At 36.0% G+C, this 23,026-nt stretch overlaps 1 protein-coding gene across 7 annotated transcripts in view; it reads right to left on the reverse strand.

Moving 5' to 3' along the window:
- The window catches only part of GRIK2 (glutamate ionotropic receptor kainate type subunit 2), a 736,860-nt gene that overhangs the window by 284,796 nt on the left and 429,038 nt on the right, over window positions 1-23,026 (reverse strand). For all 7 annotated transcript variants that reach the window (XR_011388963.2, XM_017345301.4, XM_089332818.1 and 4 more), the window contains 2 exons: window positions 5,933-6,076; window positions 3,348-3,455 (listed from right to left, as the gene is read on the reverse strand). Coding sequence is in view for 6 of the 7 variants with exons in the window: in XM_017345301.4 (XP_017200790.1) it covers window positions 3,348-3,455; window positions 5,933-6,076 (252 nt within the window). In the remaining variant the exon portion in view is untranslated. The remainder of the gene's footprint in view (window positions 1-3,347; window positions 3,456-5,932; window positions 6,077-23,026) is intronic.

Raw genomic sequence — 23,026 nt, forward strand, 5'->3', positions numbered from 1 at the left:
TCTATACTTCTTAAGGATAAGGACCTCATTTAATTAATTTAGCAAAACAGATTTTTCCGATCTCAGAAACAAACGTGAAATATATACATGAAGCTCAGGGCATAACTCAAATGGTTTTGTCTTGCTTACTAGCGTGGTCGATTGTCACATGCACCTGGTAACCATTATATTGAAGTCCTTCTATAAGCTACATTAGAACATTAAGAACATTTTTGCACTTTTTACTTTACTTTGAATCCAAGACAGGGCTGACTCAATGGTGACAGGTAAAGCAACACTGTTTTTAAGTGAATTAATTGAAATATAAACAATGACCAAAGCTTATCCTAGTGACTTGGATGTTTCATAAAATATGATATTGCTAATAAGCAATGGTATAAAACTGTTAAGAATGCACGAACCTCTATCATTATCAAGTTCTCGTCTTGGAAGCAAAGAAGTTTTAAAGCGACTGCTTCATGAAAATGTGAGTCTCCATCTATTATAAAACACTCGACTTTCCATGGTCTTGACAAAGGGTACAGTCTAGAACTCTTTGTGGGAGGAGGTAACACCTCTCTCATCTGAGTCACCAGTTAGTCATGGTGTCTTATCCCTGTCTTGGTGACATTATCAAAAATGTTTTATTCTTTCTCTTGGATCATTTAAATCAGTATCCAAATATGCTGCTATCTCCCAGGCTAAAATAACCCTTATGCCAACTCAACTTTCTTCTTAAGTTTCCATCTGCAAATAATGTACCATGTTCAATACAACAAAAATACAAGACACCTTACTATCCTTAAGACAGTGCTATATCAGTCAAATGGAATGTTTTATATGTTCTTATTTAAATATTTATTTAATCTTTAATTTTCATTATTCATCAGAAAAAGTCTAAATATGTGCATTTTAAACATAGGGAAATTTATATGAAAATATTCTTTTTACATGAATTTCACTTGACTTAAAACATCTGAAAGAGGTAATTTCAAAACACACTAAACATAATAAATATAGAACTTGGTTTGTTAAAAACCTACAGTATAGGGCCGGAGCTGTGGAGTAGTGGGTAAAGCCTCCACCTGCAGTGCCAGCATCCCATATGGCTGCCGGTTGGAGTCCTGGCTGCACCTCTTCTTCTGCTCTTTTTTTTTAAGGTAGAGTTATAAACAGTGAGAGAGAGAGACAGAGAGAAAGGTTTTCCTTCCATTGGTTCACTCCCCAAATGGCCGCCATGGCCAGAGCTGTGCCGATTCGAAGCCAGGAGCCAAGTGCTTCTTCCTGGTCTCCCATGCGAGTGCAGGGCCCCAAGCACTTAGGCCAACCTCAACTGCCCTCCTGGGCCACAGCAGAGAGCTTCACTGGAAGAGGAGCAGCCGGGACTAGAACCTGGTGCCCATATGGGATGCCAGTGCCGCAGGCGGAGGATTAACTAAGTGAGCCACAGTGCGGGCCCCTGCACCTCTTCTTATCCAGCTCTCTGTTATGGCCTGGGATAGCAGTAGAAGATGGCCCAAGGCCTTGGGCCCCTGCACCCACGTGGGAGACCAAGAAGAAGCTCCTGGCTCCAGGCTTTGGATCAGCACAGATCTGGCCTTTGTGGTCAACTGGAAAGTGAACCAGAATATGGAAGACCTCTTTGTCTCTGTCTTTGCCTCTCCGTAACTCTGTCTTTCAAATAAATATTTAAAAAACATCTACAGTATACATTCATGTAAAGGCTCAACTTCCAATTCCAACTATGTTTAAGACAAAATTAAACATTTACACTAATCAGCTTCCTAAAAGTGCTATTTTTAATACCTATAAAAGACAACTCATTCTTAAAAGTAAGCACATACTTAAGTTCTGTAAGCCTTGCCTGTGCTTTACCACATTTTTTAGAAATAGAATCAAGTAACATAGATTACTATGATTAGAATCATGCCAGGGGATCCCAATACAATCCCATCAAGGTGGCATGTACCAATGCCATCTCACTAGTCCAAGTGATCAATTTCAGTTCACAGTTGACCACACTGATAGGTCTAAGAGTCAAAGGGATCACACAAACAAGTCTAGGGTCTGCTAATACCAGCTGATAGAATCAAAAAAGGAGAGAACGATCCATCATGGGAAGCAGGATACACAGTAGACTCATAGAATGGCAGATGTCCTAAATAGCACTCTGGCCTCAGAATCAGCCCTTAAGGCATTCAGATCTGGCTGAAGAGCCCATGAGAGTATGTTAGGCATGGAAAGCCAAGACACCCTGGAAAAAAAAAAAGGAAGACCTAAATGGAAGATCTCTGCAAGTGAGATCCCAGTGGAAAGAATGGGGCCATCAAAGAAGGAGGTACCTTTCTCTGAAGGGAGGAGAGAACTTCCACTTTGACTATGACCCTGTCGGAATAAGATCAAAGTCGGCCAACTCAAAAGGCTTCCATAACCTTGGCAACTCATGACTAGAGCCTAGGGAGATTACTGACTCCATAAACAAGAGTGTCAAATTGTTAAGTCAACAACAGGAGTCACTGTGTACTTACTCATGTAGGATCTGTCCTTAATGTGTTGTCCAATGTGAAGTAATGCTATAACTAGTACTGAAACAGTATTTTACACTTTGTGTTTCTGTGTGGGTGAAACTGATGAAATCTTTACTTAATATATACTGAATTGATCTTCTGTATATAAAGATAATTGAAAATGAATCTTGATGTGAATGGAATGGGAGAGGGAGCAGGAGATGGGAGAGGTGTGAGTGGGAGGGAAATTATGGGGGGGGGGGAAGCCATTATAATCCATTAACTGTACTTTGAAAATTTATATTTACTAAATAAAAAATTTTAAAAAAGAAATAGAATCAAGTAACATAGATTACTATGGCATTTTGCACTGACATGCATACCTAATTTGTTTTGTATACAGTATTTCAGACATTTCAGTTCACTATGGCTGATCAATGCAACCATGCTTTTGTGTTTGATCCTTTTCCTTGGCCTGCTCAAATTAGGAAAGTCTTTGTAGGCAAAGACACACAAAGACACATAATAAACTAAATAATTTCTGATTACTATATTAAATGTTAAAACAGATTATATGCATTTCAAAGGATATAAAACAATATGCATTTCAGAAAAAAACTGCTGAGAAAAAAATAATTCAAACATCTTAATCATTTACTTTGGAATTATAATTGTCAATTAGTATGTTCAATATATGAATTGAAGATGTATTTTTAGTTACTCAATGAAGCTAAATATCATTGAAATGTGACTACAAAAGGGAATATTTTTTCCTTCATTATACTATGTTTCATTTTATAATTATAATAAATAATATATATATAATATAATTATAATAAATAAGTTGAAAGCCTCAAGTACCTTTTCCAGACCTTCTTCTTTCAGACTGATGACATCCAAATCAAAATCTGTTCTTAAACCATTGGTTTTGTTGAAAGTTATTCTTCCTGTGAGGCCTTCCCAATGTGCCTATGGGAAAAGGAAAAAAATAGATTAATAAATAAATGCTTCCCATAAAAATAGAAAAATTATTTTATCATTGTTCATAAATTTACATTGCTACAGATTTTTAAAGTATTTTTCTTCTGAAATATGAGGGATTTTTTGAAAATAAATAATGTAAGTTTCAGTGTAAAATTTATTGGAAATTTTTCTTTTTATACAGTACATTTTTCCAGGAATGATTTTTTTTTCTGTAAAAAGTTTGATGATTATGTTGTACATGGTGAACCTCTTTGTGCAAAGTGAGAAGAATTTAGTCATTTATTATGATATATTAGATACTTAATATCTCTCTGGGGAATACAGATAGAACTACTATTGGAAAATACCATACCTACAGTCATAATTATATGAAATGAAACTTATTTTATTACAGTAAAAGAAACTGAAGACAGGAGAATCAAAGTTAAAGTACTTCAATTATATATTTTCCCTTCAGAATAATTAACTGAATACTTTTCTTTTCCCTAAGTAAGACTTGGAAAAGCATGTTATAATCACTTGATGGAGACAACCTTTTGGCTCAGGATGGTAAGCTGCTTTCTGCAGCGTTGGCATCCCAGATAATCACTTGATATCAAGCTCTGTTTCCTATAGAAGAGCCTATTCATGTTGAAGGAGGTGGGCATATAATAATCTAGCAACATAATGTGCACATCATTGACAATTAAGCAAATACCTGGACTTTTTAATACAAAAAGTTTTACAATTCAATTGGTTATATGGAAATAACCTAATGTTTTCCATTATTTGTCATTTGGAAATAACTTGAAAAAATATACAATATAAAATTTTAAGTAATGTAATGTATACTCAAAATTATAATGTTTGAAATCATATGCAATGAGACCCCAAAGACTAAAAGTTACATTTATTAGTAATTGCAACAGAATACCATTATTACTACTTTTCTTAGACTTCAAGAATTTCTCAGGTACTTAGGTGCTGTGATTCCAAGATAGTTTTAGGTTAATAAATTACCAATGAAATAGAAAAAAATATAATATAAATGAATATTCATATTGCAACAAAGCCTCATTACAGCTAAATATGTGTTTATTAAGGAAGAGGATAATTATATTTTACCAAACTTCTCCCAATGAAAGCACATTTCAGGTGGTTAACAACGATATGGAATATTATAAAAGCACACAAACTGACCAAGGAATACAGGCATAGAAGTGCAGGACAGTAAAATTTATCTGGGATAGACAGTATAAATAAAATACATGACAGGAGCCTGTAAAACTAATAAAATTATATCAAAAATTCAATTCTGAAATTCTTGGTAGCCAAAGTGAAGAAGAAAATATGGAAACACAGCAAATAAAGACCATTGTTTAAACTGTACTAAATGCTCAGGAGAAACATTTCCTGGTACTGAGACCAAAGAGAAACTTCTCCTGTTGGTCTTCACAAGAGGAATACTGTGTAATTTAGCCAACAAGATTCCAATTACACACTGCAACGAATACAATGGGAAATGTCATTCAACTGTCTTTTAAGACCGCTGTCATAGCAAAGATGAAAGCTCAGCTAAACTTTCATTCATGAACTATTCTAAGCTAACATTTTCTTCTATTATAGGAAGAATAGAAGGTATATACATATATATCATCTTCAAGAATGTTTCCTTTTGTCCCTATGTACATGCCTGGTCTACAACAGACATAATCAGAAACAGGCTGAAGCAAAGAGCCTGAAACTCCCTCCTTGTCTACCATGTAGATGGCAGGAACCCAAACACTTGGATCATCTTCTGCTGCTTTCCTAGGCTCATTAGCAGGGAGCTGAATGGAAGTGGAGCAGCCTGGATTCGTACCAGTACTCATATGGGATGATGGCATCCCAGGCAGTCCCCACTGTGCCACAATGCCAGCCATTATATATTTTGTTTTATGTTAACTGTTAAAGTAATGAAAATAAGTAGATATTATATTTAGGAACCATACATCTAAATAACTATACTTTCAGTCTCATAAATTAACTATAATTTTAAAATAACCCAAATGACATTCACTTAAAAATACATTTCATGTTTTGTTGCCTACAATTTGAATACTTTTTTGTTTTTAGTTTTTTACCATAATCACTATTTTTGGATTATAAACACTTTTTAAAATATCTAGATCTCCATATAACTGGAAAGTAATACATGTAAAGATTCAGAAAGGTAAATGGTAACAGTCATAAATAACACTTTCCATGTCTACAATCTTTCATCTACTTACATCATCACACATTTTGATGAATATTTCATTTATGTATAATGGAAGCCCCCCTAGTGTTTCATATTACTTCGTAAAAATATTAACCTGGCTCATATTGGAGAAGAGGAAAAGATTCATTTAAAAGGTGAAACTGATAGATTACCTACTAGAACACTGTAATAATCTCATTTCACTCAGTTTAGGGACAAGGCAGAGTGATTCCTCCTGACATACCTCTTTAATCAGGCTCATGAAGCGGGTGCCGAAGCGCCAGGGCTTGTGTCGATTACACTGCAAAGAACTGACTGTCATCTGCGGAAACTGTTGAACAGCCACAGAAACGACATGCACAGCATCATACATCAGGGCAGCGTCAGTCTGAAAGGCAAAGGCAAAGGAAATACAGAATCACTACAACAAGTGACAGCTGCCTTTCAGAGTGGAAAGAAGGAAAGGGTAAGGAAAACACTTGTATATATCCAGTTATCTTCAGACATGGAAGAAAAACATTATCTTCACCATGATCTTGTTCTCTAAAAAAAGATATTGTGATCAAATCCCCACATCAGCTCCAGGAACACTTGACCCAGACTCCATTTCCTGAAGTGATAACCTAATCACATGCTGTCCATGACTGTCTGTGGAAGCAGGACAAGTGTGAAGATGTTCTTTGTTTCCCTTTGTCACTCTGTTCCTATCTTACTCTTTCTCCACACACACACAGTGCAATGGCTAACATTTTGAATGGTTACATTAATGATATGTGGTATGTAAAAGTCTATAAACAATTCCCTGTGTAAGAAACAGAAAAAAATATTCACTTAAAAAGCTTATATATCCTGATCTTTTCTTTAACTCAATTTTTCTAAAGATTCAGTTTCCGAAATGATGCTACAGTTTTGAATCTCAATATATCTATTAACCCCTTTTCAGAAACTAAGCATAATCCCTTGTGCTGTTTTCTTTCCCCCAAATTTCCATATGAATAAAAGTTCATTTGGCTTCTCAAGTAAAACGAATATCAATTCTATTGTGTTTGCACCTGCTCAGATGACCAACCACTTTAGAGTCTGATGACAAAAAAATAAAATAAAATGTTTATAAGTTATAACAAACCAGAGGCTTAGTGAACGTCAAGTTTGTGTTCAATCGTCTCTAACATTGTGTTTGACAGATCAATGCCAGTCTCACTACCTACAGAAGAGGGCCACACTGACAGTGCTGGTAACAATGAACTTAGGGCCATCTGTTTGGCATGGTTTAGAATAAAAGCATATATTTCCTCTTCTCATTCACACAATTAGTGAGCTGTGAAATGAATTCCAAAATGAATAGGAACCCCGTAGATTATAGTGTTTGCCACAATACAATACAAAATGAGTACACACAGTAGCTTTCATGCAAATCAATCCTAAGGAGCTTTACCATATAAAATAGAAGATGGATAAAGAGCACAACGCATTGACAGAACATAATAAAAATAGCATTTTATGGTTCATAAATCTTTGGGGAATATAACTCAGATGCATAACATTCATTTTGCAATACCAGATGACTACTTCCACATACTCTAATGGCTGCATAGTGAAAATCAGAGCAGTGGAGTTGACACAGGCATACATTATGAACCTGACAATCAGATTCTATTTGTCTCTGACCTCAGCTAATATTCAGAAGATATATTTCATATAGCACACAAGTTGAACAAAAAGCAGTTATCAAGGCATTAAAGGGACATTTTGTCAAAATAAAATAAAATTTTAAAATATACCACTGTGAAAGGAGTTTCAGAGGAAAGACCACTAAAGGAAAGATAAAGAGCAATTTTTCAAAAGCCTCTCAGAGGGAGCTTCTAAAATAAGACCGGCAAAGACTATTCTTGTAAGTTATTAATGAGTCAACTTTTATTTTTTTTTCTGTTTCTTTATTTTCCACAGATTTTTAAGATACATTTTAATATGTAAGAAAAGTTATAAACACATTGCAATTATTCCAAGAAAGAAATTTTGATGTTTCCATAAAATAAAGAAAGCAACACAAATTAACACATTCCTAGTTTCCATGAAAATATCCTTTCATTTTTTAGTGAGTTATGCAGTGTTTTTAATGACTTATTTATTCATTTGAAGGGCAGAGTTACAGAGATGGGGAGAGAAAGAGAAAGAGAGAGAGAGAAAGAGAGAGAGAGAGATCTCCCATTCATTGTTTCACTCCCCTAAAATGACTGCAATGCCTGGGGATGGGCCAGGTCAAAAGCCAGGAGCCTGGAACTCCATCTGGTCTCCCACGTGGGTGACAGAGGCCCAAGTACTTGGTCTGTCTTCCATTAATTTCCCAGGCACATAGGCAAGAAGCTGGATTGAAAGTGGAACAGCTGGGACTTGAACCAGCACCCATATGGAATGCTTTTGTCACTGGCAGCAGCATACCCACTGCACCACAATGTTGGTCCTGACTTATGTAATCTTTTATGATTCATCATAGAATAGTTATCCTGTGTGAAAATGCTAGAATAGTTCCATTATCTGACAATGCTAAAAAAAAATTACCTAGTGGGGAGTTTGAAAAATCTTTTTTATGTTAAATATTATGTTTACTTGTTTTCAAGGTAGAGGGAGAAACAGAGTGAGAGATGGATTTTACACCTGCTAGTTCACTCTCCAAATGCCCCAAACAGTCAGAATTTGGTCAGGATGAAACCAGGAGCGGTATATCAATTTATGGGGTCGCGTTCAATAACGGTTCTGTTAGAAGGCTAGTAATGCTAATCAGGAACAATTTTATGAAAAAGTATATTGAATTAAATTTTAAAACATAACACAAAAGGCAAATATGTGTATATGTTTCATAGCTACTTTTAAAAAGGCTTAAAACTGGGGCCATGCTGTGGCACAGTAGGCTTAGCTTCCACCTGCACTGCTGGCATCCTATATGGGAGCCGGTTTGTGTGCTGATTGCTCTTCTTCTGATTCAGCTCTCTGCTATGGCCTGGGAAGGCAGTGGAAGATGGGCCTTTGCACCCACGTGGGAGACCCAGAAGAAATCCTGGCTCCTGGCTTCGGATTGCACAGTTCCCACAATTTCAGCCATTTGGGGAGTGAACCAGCAGATGGAAGACCTCTTTCTGTCTCTCCCTCTCTCTCTCTCTGTAACTTTGGCTATCAAATAAATAAAAAAATCTTTTTAAAAATGCTCTAAGCATTAACTGTAACTTGACCAATCAAAATTAAATGCATGTAAAATTTTGTTATTAAAATCAACATCAGGTGTTTAGATACGCCTGTAGTCGTTTTCAAACTAAACTACGAAGATAAAAGCAGCAGTTAAAACAAGACAATCTCTCTTATTTTCTTTTTTAAGTATAATTACATATATTCCAATAGACCACACTTACTGGAAAATTAGAACGTCTGTTCTCCCTGAGGGTACAGCCCAGGAGAGGGACAGGGAAGATGAGACAGCATAGACAGAGGTAAATAGGACAGAGCTAAATGCAGACCTCCATGCTTTACTGCTAGTCCATGCGCCTATCAATTAGATTGGGACCACACTTGAGAGTCAGACTCCAGTGGAGCTGGAGCTTTAGTTTTCTTTCTAAAATAAGTTAGCTAAACCACAAAAAATGTATCTCGGCCAAAAACTTGTTTTGAAAACCTTTGAAATTGTGCAATATGGTTCTACACATTTCAGTAGAACTACAGTGATCTTTCTAAATGAGTGTCTAGGAAAGATCATGAGAAATGCCTGCAGATACATTTATATATGCATGAACATTCTCACTAACTTATTGCTGGGTTTATCTTACCCTTAATCTAATTACTTTTAGGAATGGAGCCTGTTACAGGAATACAGATGGAAGAGTGACAAATGTTAATTTCTACAGCTAAGTTATCACCAAGAATTTGGCTTAGTCCCCTAGTGCTGCTTCGTCTATATTAAGTAACCTCATGGCTGATGAATCTTTACTGGTTGAAATAATTGAAATATATGTTTATATTTTCTTTAAATCCTGAACAAGTCATTTATATGTACTTAGATTTCATTTACAGAAGAATATGGTACTAATCAGTAATTACTAAGCATGTCCATGTTGATTGCATTTTATGTTATTTCTGATCCTAATTGCTATTACACTGAACATTTACCTTATAACGTTCAGAGATTGGCGCTGTAGGAGTTAAGAAAAAAGTTAAACATAGATTTGATTTCCATGAAATGTGAAGAAAAAAAAAGACAAGTAATTCCAACAAATAAATAAATCCAACACAGGAAAGAACATTGATACATAAAATTTATCAGATATACTAAAGATTGTCATTAGTAGATATTTCTCAAAAATATTTTCCTTCTAATGGAAAGGTATTAACAGATAACTCTGTCTTCCCTATAGTTTGAGGAATAGTTCAATAGGCATCCACTCACTAGGAGAACTTAGGCTATATCCATTTCCAACTTATTTTCTTTGTTGTGCCAAGTACTATTATAAGTGCAATAATACATCACTTTTTGCTTAAGGCTTTTACATATTAGAGTTCTTGGATGAAATACAAATATACCCAATATTGTATTAATAATTCACATTTAATAGTAATCATTCTTAAGAGTGATTAACATATATGTTCACATCTTGATTATAGTGATACTTTCATGACTGCACAGTTGTGTCAAAACTTGTCAAAATGTACAATCTGGGCCTGGTGCTGTGGCACAGTAGGTAAAACCTCCGCTTACAGTGCCGGCATCCCAAATGGCGCCAGTTCAAGTCCCAGCTGCTCCACTTCCAGTAGAGCTCTCTGCTACGGGCTGGGAAAGCAGTAGATGATGGACCAAGTCCTTGGGCCCGTGCACCCTTTTGGGAGATCCTGAAGAAGCTCTTGGCTCCTTGCTTCAGATAGGCTCAGCTCCAGCAGTTGCGACCATTTGAGGAGTGAACCAGCATATGGAAGACCTCTCTCTCTGTCTGCCTCTGCTTCTCTGTAACTCTGCCTTTCAAATAAATAAATCTTTAAAAAATTATACAATCTGAATATGGTGAGTCTATTACACATAAACTTTATTCCAATACAGCTATAATAATAATAAAAGACTGAGTATTTTTCTGGGAAAATGGTCTATAGATCTCATTTTATTCTAGGAGTATCTCAAATTATCTCAAATTAGGGATTCCTGATCTGTATCTTCTTTCTTTCTTGCACATTCTAGTCTTAATAAAACTATATTTCCCTCATCTTTTCATTTTCATTTCTAGATCATATGTATTCTTTGGATAAGTCTATTTTGTAATACCCCTCACTATTCCTTATATAACCTTGTCCATAGTAAGTGTATAAAAGCATTTTTCAATAAATAGAAGAATTCAACCAAAAAGTTCATTTAAACAGTAAAAGAAACAGGTATCAGAGAGGTCTGAATAACAATCACACTTTGCCATCTAGCTAGAATGCTTTCCCTCCCAGAGGTACAGTGAACCAAATCTGCCAACAGCTAAGACCTGGGAGGAATGTGAGTGCAGCCTCTGTCCCATTTCTAAATGAATTTATAGTAACAGTTCCATGAACACATTTATCTTTCCATTAAATAAGTGCAGGCAGGTCCCCTTTGAGAACTGAATGTTAGCTGGCAGGTGGCAGAACCATTCTGGAACTCCTACGTCTCAGATTTTGCTCATTTCTCAATTCCCATCTGAGATACATGGGGATAGCACAAAGAAATGCATGGTCTGATTAATAGAATATAGGTTTATGAATTCTGGCACTTTCATTTACTCAGTCTTTTAACTAAAACAAATAACCGATTTTTAAAATCCCCTTTGCCTCATTTCCTCATTTTATAATTGAAAATAAAAAGTGATGTTCTGTCATATATCTTCCTTGTTGGAAAAAGATGAGATAGTTCTAGGAGAAAACAATCAGAAACATTGATCCTTCAATTATAAGCTGCAGATATTAATAGTGGGTGGGCAAGGGGGTGGACTGTACCCGTGAGAGCTCCCTTGCAGTCAGCTTTGCTCCAAATGCGATAGAGAGGCATCTACTCTCTGAGTAAGGAGGGTGCCACACATGGGAAGGCAGGCTGGTGTTCACTCATTCCGCTGGCACAGTGTAGCCAGCACTCTGCCCGGCACAGAGCAGGTGCACAGAGTCTGCTAACTAAACTGAGGGACGGATGAAGAAATGCCCTCAGAACCCAGTCAGGAGCCAATTGCCAGAGACAATTCTCCCCGTGACACTGCAGCTGCCATTAAACATTCTCTGTTGCTGCCTCTTTGTACTACTCTGAAACAGAGTGTTTTACCAGCAGCTGTGTGGACTGCACAGACTGCATGAGATAATACATTAAAGCAGTTTGCACAGTTCTTGGCACATGCTGCATAGGCAGGTGTTAGACGATAACGGTGATGATCTCCAGAAGACTGGTAATCTCTTCAAAATGGACATGTTCCAAAACAAGGAGCTGGTTTAGAAAGTATAATGTTTAAACCCTTCTGCACCCATTGCTAACCTAAATGAGGGAACAGGCTTATGCTGTTCAAGGAAGCAGATCAGGTTTTTGAAGGAGAAGGAGCCGCAGGAAATTATCACACAAGGACTTGATTCCTGTAAAATGTTGTGTGTACAGAATGCCACAATTCTATTGAAGTCAGAACTACAAAAAAAAAAAAAAAAAAAAAAAAAAAGGAAGGAAGGAAGGAAGGAAGGAAGGAAGGAAGAAAAAAATCCCAAATACTCACAGGTTACTGACAAATTTGAATGTTAGTATAAAGGTAAATGTTATACTGTTTTCTGTTCATTGTTAAATGAAGGACTGTTGTTGAGCAGGTAATTTAATGCCAACAATTTCAGTCTGTACATCTGACTTTTGCTTTTCTAGTCTTTAGTTTCTTTACCTGTAAAAGCAGGGATCATAGAGATTTTATAACATTCTACAATTTACATTCATTTTACTGTAAATACACATTTTGTTCTGATTTTATACAATCATAATCCACACATATCTGCCTTCTCCCCACAATTACTTATGCTTTGTGATTGTTTAGTAAGTTTTTGTATCACCAATTAATGCAAAATAATTAATGAGGGAAATCAAAGATCACCTTTCTGCAGTAATAATCTATGCTCACACTCTATATTATTCTTCCTTGATCTTATAAAACTTGCTGAAATTTGTATTGTATTTTTTATTTTTTGTTTTAACTACAACACTATTAAACTTTTCACACATGTCAAAATCTTCTTAACTCTTCAAAGAGGGAAACTAAAATCCTTTCTCTCTTACTCAGAGTCTTTCACTAATATCCCAGTATTTTAGTTCTTTTGCTTCCTCCTACACAATAATAACATGAATCTGGCTTTTCTCACATTTTTTCACTAACCAGAGAGATCCTCTACTGTAGATTTTATAAAGAAATTTCATAAACTGCATGATAAAAGATCTTTAAACAGAATGTGGACTTTGCCTCTACCCAGATGGCCCTGAATGTCCATCGAGAAGTAACAGGGATATGAGGCTCGAAAGCAAAATTTTAAATGGAGGAGAAGAGGTAAAACTGGAATTTGTTCAATCTCACAAACATAGTTTAAGATGAAAATATGGGGCCAGCGCTTTGGCGTAGCTGCAGTGCTGGCATCCCATATGGGCGCTGGTCCGAGACCCAGCTGCTCCACTTCCAATCCAGCTCTCTGCTATGGCCTGGGAAAGCAGCAGAAGATGGCCCAAGTCCTTCGGCCGTGCACCCATGTGGGAGACCTGGAAGAAGCTCCTGGTTCCTGGCTTTGGATCAGTACAGCTCTGGCCATTGCAACCATCTGGGGAGTGAACCAGCAAATGGAAGACTTCTCTCTCTCTCTCTCTTCCCCTCCTGCCTCTCCCTCTCTCTGTGTGTAACTGTGACTTCCAGGTAAAATCAATAAATCTTTTAAAAAGGATGAAGAAGAAAATTCAAATTCAACAATGCTCCAAAGACAAATGAAACAGGCAGTAGTGAATGTTAGTGATTGCTGGTTTTCAAACTAGAAATATCCCAGCCCAATGAATGTATCAATTTGTTTGGTGTTCCTGTGAATTTATGAATTTGAATAAATACACATGTCTCTCCAAATGAAGCTTTCTGGATTAAGCTAAACATAACCAAAACCAATGACTGCTAATTAGCTTATTTTGCAATGAAATCTATGCATTTTGACTTATTTATGCTCATTTTGTTTGAAAGGCAGACAAACACAGAGAGAGAAAGACAGAGAATGTCTTCAATCAGCTGGTTCACTTTCCAAATGCCTGTAACAGCAAAGGATCGGACCAGTTTGAAGTCGGGAACCAGGAACTCCATCTGGGTCTCCTACATGAGATGCAAGGAGCCAAATATAAGCCATTATCTGCTTAGACTGCCTATAAGTAGGAAGCCTGTTCAGAAGCAGAGAGGTCAGGACTTAACCAGGCACTCGGAAACAGGATTTGGGCTTCCTAATGGGATCCTAAGTGCTATGCCAAATACCCACCCCTACTTAGCTGTGTTTATTGTTGATTTTGACACTAAGACTTTAATGACCCTCTATGTTTCAACTACACAGTTCTGGGTATTCACTTTTTCAAGAACTCTTGCTAGATGTAGATGTCATTTTTCTCAATAGCGCTCACAAGATAATTTTATAAACAGTATTATTTCCCTGGAAGCTTTTAGAGCTTTATAAGAAATGAAATTCAGTACACGAAATTTTAGTTACAATTGCTAAAACCTTAGAATATTAAAATTTACATTGTTTCCAAGAATTGTATGTATTCACCATGAATATTTTGTGTATTATTTTTATTTCCAACATGAGTCTTTTTAAAAAATTTTTAAAGACCACATGAAGGGAGTTGCAGTCTTTATTTTTTTAAAGAATTTTTTTGTTTATTTGAAAGGCAGACATACAAACAGTGAGGATGAGAGAGAGAGAGAAAATCTTCCATCCACTGGTTCACTCCCCAGATGGCCACAATGTCCACGACTGAGCCAGCTGGCACTTGAAACAGCATCCAAATGGGATGCTGGCACTTCAGGCAGAGGCATAGCATTCTACACCACAGCGCTGGACCCCAACATGTACCTTTAAGATGCACCATATCCTAAGCAGAAAATCCTGTTTGTTTTTACTGCCACACTTTCCAAACTGATTTAAAAGATTATTCACAAATTCTAAGATATTTAGGTATTTTTCAAACATAATATGGAGAAATTCTTCACTTTTTAAATATAAATTATTAAGGAATAGCTGTGAAACAGGTTAGAAAATGCCAACAGGAGCTGGTGCTGTAGCATGGTGGATTATGTTGCTGTCTTCAGTGCCAGCAGGTCTCAGTTGCTCACTTCCAATCCAGCTCCCTACTAATGCACATGGAAAAGCAGCTGAGGATGGCCCAAGTCCTTGGGCCCCTGCACCCATCTGGGAGGCCCAGAAGCTCCTAACTCCTGGCTTCAGCCAAACCCCAGCCATTGCAGTCATTTGGGGAGTAAAAGTATAGATGGAAAATCTCTCTCTCTCTCTCTCTCTGCATGTGTGTGTGTGTGTGTGTCTCTCCTTCTTTCTCTCTCTCTCTATCTCCTTCTCTAAATCTGCCTTTCAAATAAATTAAAAAAAAAAAACTTAAAAAAAGAAAAGAAAGTATCAACAGGTTTTCAATTTAAAGTTCCATTTAACTAATGTAATTATTCTTACCTAATTAAATTTTTCTACTAAGATCAGTCCATTGAGATATCTCACTCTTTTAAAATGTTCTGTGAGGCTCTTACTAACATGCAGGAACCATACTGTATTGAAAGGATTGTTAATGAACTCTCCAGCAACAATGCACTAGCTTCAATAATTTGGACCCTTTTAAATCTGGTCAGCTTTTCTACTACACTTGGAACTGCTATTGATCTAGAGAAGAGTCAATATCAAGGGGAAATATTCTTTGCATTATCAGTTGGTCTGCAATGATCCATTTTCTTGACATTTGTAGCTCAAAATAAGTTCTTATATTTAAAAATTATACTTATCAAGATTTTTTATTTATTTTTTCAATATAATGAATTGAAATTAATTTTTATTGTGTTAACAGTTTGTGATTCTTTCTAATTGATACCTGGGAATATTCAAGCCAAAAATACACAAGAAATTTGGGTCCATGAATTCAAATATTCATTTAAATAAGAATTCAAAATCTGTATAAAAATTGATAATTCAATACTTCATATATAGTTCTCCCAAACAAAAACATGAGATCATAATAGCCATCTATTTTAAGCATGATTTGAAGAAAAATGTCAACGCTCAGTTGGACATATTTCTTCATGACTTTTTATGTTCTTATTTAGCTTTTTAAATTAGGCTTATTATTATTTTAAATAAAATTATATCAATTTCTTTCAAAAATGTGAAAAAGTAAAATTCCATAGAAAACTTATGGGGCTTGGGTTTTTCTCTTTGGAACTTCTCAATAGCTAAACGAAGTCATGTTATCTTTCTTATCCTAACTTTCTCATCTTTAAAATAAGAATGATAATCTACAACACAGAGTTGATGAATGTGAACTATAAAGCTCATTAAATGTGCTGCAATTATGGAACAGTTTAACTGAGAATCTATAATATGTTAGCATTAAACAAATGTACTGAATGTAGAATTATTACCTTCTAATTCTTTGTTCCTTAATTATTTGTACAATGAATGTAATGTGGTGGACAAATTTAAATAATTACTAACATATTCCATAGTATTGTGAAAGCACAAAATTGGGGCACACGTGAAATGGCAGAGGAGCACACACTATACTAGCCAAAGAACATGGATCAGAATTTTGTCTGAATCAATACAAGCCTTCGTGCATTTATTATGTTGGTTCAGGGACAATCAGAACAAGAATTGGAGCAAACAGCTTCCATGGTGCACTGCTGTGAATAGCATTAAGGAAGAAATCATAGAGGACTCTAAAACCAAATGCAAACTAATACTCTATGAAGCCCTTTAGCCAGAAGGTTAATAGACTGACAGCAAAATTGAAAATGACCAATTAAGCTCTATCAGTTAACTCTTGACATTTACAGTTTTGAGTTTTACACTCTTGATGAAATAAATTATAAATCACAAACCAGTACCTAAAAGACTTTCATTATAACATTTTCTTGCACTGAATATTATGTATTTGGGGAAATTATTTCAAAGTAGACAAAGAATAGGAGGTAAGGTTGATGTCACTTTATTCTTGAAAAACCAATAGTTTGATAAGCTCTACCTGTTTGATTTGAAAGCTAAACAACTGCAGCCTAGGTAAGATAGGAAGGTGATTTCTGGACAAGACTTCAAAGAAAGGTGAGGAAGAATAGCAACTCCACAGAAAGGTCAGCCAAAAGAGAATGCCAGAAGGTTTGTAAAATGCATGAGAATAATAATTGCTAAAAGAAAAAAAAGTTTAAGAAAGAACTAGACAGTAAAAATAGACTATGTTATAAAATCTTTCTTGGTTAGTTGAAACAAATAATGTGATAAGTTTATTCTAAAAAGAAATTCAAATTAAAAGATATTCCGAATTAGCTTAACTTTATCTTTGATCTTAGCTTGTGTAGCAAATTTATAAATCTCACAGAAGGGATTCCTATAACATATGAACAGTATGAAGTGTATATGTAAAGTGTGCACTGACCTGGATTGCGGTGATGGCACCCAAGTGTGTCCAATGATCCTTGGTAACTATTGAAGAGACTCTTGTGTTTCCAAAATTCAAGCATCAGATGATTTTTTTCCTCCCTTGCATCCCTAAACCTGAACCCCTCTATTACCCTTTCAGAATTATTTTCATATATCCTTCAATAGCTTCTCTCTCTTACTTCTTAAAAACAAGGCTAACTGATGAATATCCACACTCTATTGCATTTTGAAGGTAGAAATACTGCAAACATAACCATCTTTCTATGTAAAATGCTGAATAACAGATCAGAGTTGTGGTGTAGCTGATAAAGCCATCACTCAAATCACCTGGGTCCCATATGGGTACTAGTTCTTGCCCATCCTGGCTGCTCCATTTCTCATCCAGCTCCCAGCTAATGGCCTAGGAAAAGCAATGGTGGATGGTCCAAGTGATTGGAACCCTGTCACCTACACAGGAGACCTGGAAGAGGCTCCTGGCTCTTGGTTTCAGCCTGGCCCAGGACCAGACTTTATGACCATTTGGGGAGTGAACAAGCAAATAGAATATATCTCTGTTTCTCCCTCTCTCTCTCTCTCTCTCTATGATTTTCAAATAAATAAATAAATAAATATTTTTTAAAATGGTAAAGAAAATTCAAAGATTTTTATACTTAGGTATTTGTACCAACTTTTATTAACAAAGATGTTGATACAAAGGCATTATACATATCCACCATGCAAAATAGAAGAATAAAGTTTACTTTTACTTCTTTATACTTTTGCAATTAGCAGAATTTCAAGAACTACACATGTCAAAAAATTAAAAGAATGATGTTTACTATAGGTACAAAAAAGAATAATAAGAATATCTCATGGTTTTTAAATTTTAATTTACTTATATTTATTTGAAAGGCAGACACACACAGAAAGAGTGAGAGAAAGTGAAAGATCTTTCTCACCTCTACCCAACGCACACACTTGTTCACTCCCTCAAATGCTCACAATAGCCAGAGCTGGGCTGACCAAAGCCAGGAAACTGTAGCTCAATCCAGGTTTCCCATGTGGATGGCACAAACCCAGATTTTGAGGCCTCACTGCTCCCTTAAAGGGTATGCATTGGCAGGACACTAATGCCAAGCAGTGCCAAGACTCAAACCCAAGCATTCTGATATGGGATGTAAGCATCCCAGTGGGATAGTATCCACTCAGCTAAACACCTACCATAATAGATCTTTAGCTTAATAGGTCAATTTCTAACTCTGTTCCTCTGAATGATAATCTTTTTTTATCAGAAAGAAAGTAAATATCTAACAAAAAATTTGGACTGAAATATGACTTTCTATAACACCTACCACATGGCACTGTTGTAGGCTTTTTATAGGTATTACTTAATCTTCTTCAACAATCTAATATTAATAAGCAAAGCAACCTGAGGAAGTCAGGTTGAAATCACCTAGTGACTAAAACCCACACCTGAGAAATTCCTTTCTGCTTTTTTAATGTCAAACTACAACAGTTTAACTATAAATTGCTGTAATACATATCACTGAGCCTAACCAATATAATTACCATAGCGTTCATCCTTTTTCATTCCTTGATGACATAAGCACATATTCCTCACCCAGGGATGAGAGCATCGGTAACATTTCTAGGTAAATGAAACCACATTCTTCAGCAAACACAGGTGAATAATGACACGTTTACATGCACTGACAAGAGCTAGGAAATGTGGTTCTACTATCCTGAAGAACAGCCTTGAGATATATATCAAGTACCAACTGGGACACTGTAATTCCACTTGGGAAACTTATACAACGGAAACAAAGGGACAAGGTCACAGAGGTCTACATATAAATATGCACGTTACAACATGGTGCACATTTTTTAAAAATATAACACCCTAATTACACCCTAATACAGTTAAGGAATATGTAACTGAATTTATAGCACTACTAAAATTACTATCTAATTTATTGACATGTGAAGATGAATATTAAAATTTGTAATTTCATATTACAATGTAACATATTACCATTATAATGCCCTATAATAGTACAGAATCATATCAGGAAATATTTTAGAGACCATTATCCATGCTCCTAACTTTCTCAGAGGAGGTTACAGGCCATTTTTCTTCTCAACAGCATGGATCTGCATAGATATATGTGTACACACAGATATTGTACTTATTTTTATTATTTTAATCAAAACTGGAATGTTCTATAATTTGCTTTTTAAAAACTTGTGAGTACATCCTTTCAAGTTAGTATACAAACCTGCCTCATGTCTTTTAACAAATTTCAGTTATGCAGATTTTTAAGATACACATTACAGTATTGCATGGCTTTATTTCTGTTAGCAAAAGATCACATATACAATGGCTTCAAAGACCATAATGGAGCGGAAAATTTCCTGTTTCCTATTTTGCCATATCTTTTCTGGTTATGAGTGTAAATCTTCCCTACATTGTTCAATACAATAACATGTTTTACTGCTTTGTAGCCTATGAGCAATACTTTGGATTATATAGCTGAAACATGTAGTAGGATACACCATGTAGGTTTGTGTAAGTACACCCACAATGTTCCCAAAAAGATAGCTGCCTAACAATACCTTTCTCAGACATGTTTTTGGCAATAAGTGACACATGACTATATGTAGGAGTGGAACAAAATATATCTTCGTTTTTTTTAAGATTTTATTTATTTATTTGACAGGCAGAGTCACAGACAGTGTGAGAGAGAGAGACAGAGAGAAAGGTCTTCCTTCCGTTGGTTTTCTCCCCAAGTGGCCACAATGGCCGGAGTTGCACTGATCCAAAGCCAGGAGCCAGGTGCTTCCTCCCAGTCTCCCATGCGGGTGCAGGGGCCCAAGCACTTGGGCCATCCTCCACTGCCTTCCCAGGCCACAACAGAGAGCTGGACTGGAAGAGGAGCAACTGGGACTAGAAACCGGCTTCCATATGGGATGCTGGCACCGCAGGCGGAGGATTAACCTAGTGCACCACGGTGCCATCCCCACAAAATATATCTTCTATGCTCTATTTTTAATTTAAATATATTGACATCTTTCTTCATAAATATATGAAGGAATAATATGATAAGTGGTAATGGTATTATAGAAAAATGTACCCTTGTTTATCATTCTGTTTCCTGTAAGAATGATTTCCTCTTAGGTAGGAAAAGAAGCTAAAGTGATTATAGCTTGTCAGAAATAAACTAACAAATCGAATAAAATTTTCCTCATACTTGATGTTTGAGAATTATAAACTGTAAGAATTAATGGACCAAAGGAAAAATAAAATTTCCAGTTAGAAGCAGTTGTTTCTTCAAAATTCTAGGTAGTATCTACCATTTACCTAAGTAGCTTCTAATTTTCCAGAAGTTAAACTACAAATTTTCTGTCCTCTTGTATGTAAACTCCTCCAGAAATAAGTGCTAGACACCGAGATTGCCAAGGAAGATATAAAGAGCTGTCCAGATGACACATAATTCTAAATGCAGCCCCTTGTGAACAGCTATAAACAATCTCCTTGCAATCCACTGAGTCAGGAGACATAAAGAATTATTTTCTAAATATGGACATCAAAAGGAATTAGTGATTAATTGCATAGTATCTTAAAGCTTTTCCACAAGCATTGTTCTGTTAATTAACATGGTGTCTGTTTCCTGCAAATGAAGCCCTAAGCTATTAAATAAAATTACAGCAGCACTCAATAAGAATGGAACTCATTTGGAAACATGCTAATATGCCTTTTTTCTGTCTGGAGTAGAACCCTTAGCAGGCGGCTCAGCTCTAGAGGAAAACACTCCCAGGAGGCATTTGGTCATAAAGACATACTCTAGTTACCTAAAACACAGTTTGATAGTCATATACCATGATCAGATGTTTTTAAACAAATGTCATTGTTTTATATACTTATTTATATCTAGCTTCCTTGTTAAAAAATGTTTGAGGTAGGTGTAAACAAATGTCATTCCCCAACCAAATGCTCCAACACTTCAATTTGTGTTCATTTACGTCAGATATGACTTTAAGGATCAATACATTTCAGAAACAATTTAGGATATCCCTTCGATATCTTCAGTGTTATTAAATCTTCAACCACAAATACTTCTCTGTATATTTCCTAAAAATTGGGATATTTTATTACACAATCACAGTACAAATTACTAAAATCGGGAAATATAATATCTCATCCACAGTCAATGTCTAAAACTCCATCTCAAATGACACAGAATACTTAGTATGGGTATATATAAAGAAACAGAGAGGGAATGATAAAAGAAATGGAGAAAGGCATAAACAGCTAATGCTCTAGATATGTGGAAGTTCATTATACTGTTCTTGTAAGTTTGAAATGATTATATCAAAGTAAAACTATTCTAAGGTGAAGAACAATCTTCAACAGAGTTTTTTTTAAAGTCAAAGTAATTATTAGAAACATATACTTGATAATTGACTGCTTCACTTTTAAAAATGTCTCTTGTGGGGAGCAACTGGGACTAGACTGTTACTCGAATTAAGACTTATTCTATGCATCTGCTCTCCCACAATATGGCGCTGGGAGAGGAGGAAACAGCTTCTACGCAGCTGCCTCCAGTTCAACCAAGAAACTGTGGGACCTGCTCCTGATTGGAGGAGAGCAGCGTACTCGGCGTGTGGGTAGCAGAGTTGGGATTGGTGGAAGAGGACTATAAAGGAGGAGAGAGACAACATGCACCAGGAACATCTATCTGAAGGAACACCTGTGCAGCCCCCGAGAGAGCCGGCCGGCGGTGTGCCGCTCCCCCGCGGAAGTGGGGAAAGCGGCAGGGGGAACTGCCCTTCCACGGAGGTGGAAGGGTAGGTAGCCAACCCGGGAAGAACCAGCAGCAAACCCGGGGAGGGCCGAGCAGACAAAAGAACAGCGCAGGGTCCTGTGTCGTTCCTCCACGAAGAGGGGGAGCGACAGTCTCTAAGTTTTAAGGTGATTTATTCAAGTTCCTCTAAAAGCACTTGTCTAGACACATTGAACAGTCATTATAAGCATAAGTGGAATGAGTAGATAAAGTATATCAGGCAAATATATTACAATGATGCCAATCTTTGAATGTGTTTTTCTTAAAATAATAATCCATTTATACTAAAATGCTTTCAGTTATTGTTTGGCTCCTAATTTTAATTAATGCATCTTGCAAAATAAAGGCAGGTTAAAATGAGCATTATTATGGTTTATTTATACAAAGGGAACAAAGTCATGTATTTCATATATACAGTTTTAAGAGCATCAAGATACTTCCCACTCCACTCTCCTTCCCTCATGCTTCCTCCTCCTTCCTGTTTTTTCTTAATTTTACAATGACATACTTTCAATTTACTTTATAATTACAAGCTTAATCTCCTACTAAATAAAGAATTCAACAAGCAGTAAGTAGGAAAACCACTGTTCCTCAAGAGTATAGACAAGGGCTAGAACTGTTTATATTTTTTAATTTAAAATTTTTTACTTGACATAAAATTGTATGTATCACATATAGCATTGAAAATCACTAAACTTGTCTAAAGAATAAGTTTATTACCTCCCATAGGAATCACTTTGTGATGAGAATACTTAATACCCACTATTTTTGCATTCAAAAAACACAGTATTTCATCACTAACAATAATCACTATACTGCCATACTGTACAATGGATTTCTTG

The sequence above is a fragment of the Oryctolagus cuniculus genome, chromosome 5, assembly GCF_051225735.1.
Source record: "Oryctolagus cuniculus isolate XC-2025 breed Fujian yellow rabbit chromosome 5, ASM5122573v1, whole genome shotgun sequence".
Lineage (NCBI taxonomy): Eukaryota > Metazoa > Chordata > Mammalia > Lagomorpha > Leporidae > Oryctolagus > Oryctolagus cuniculus.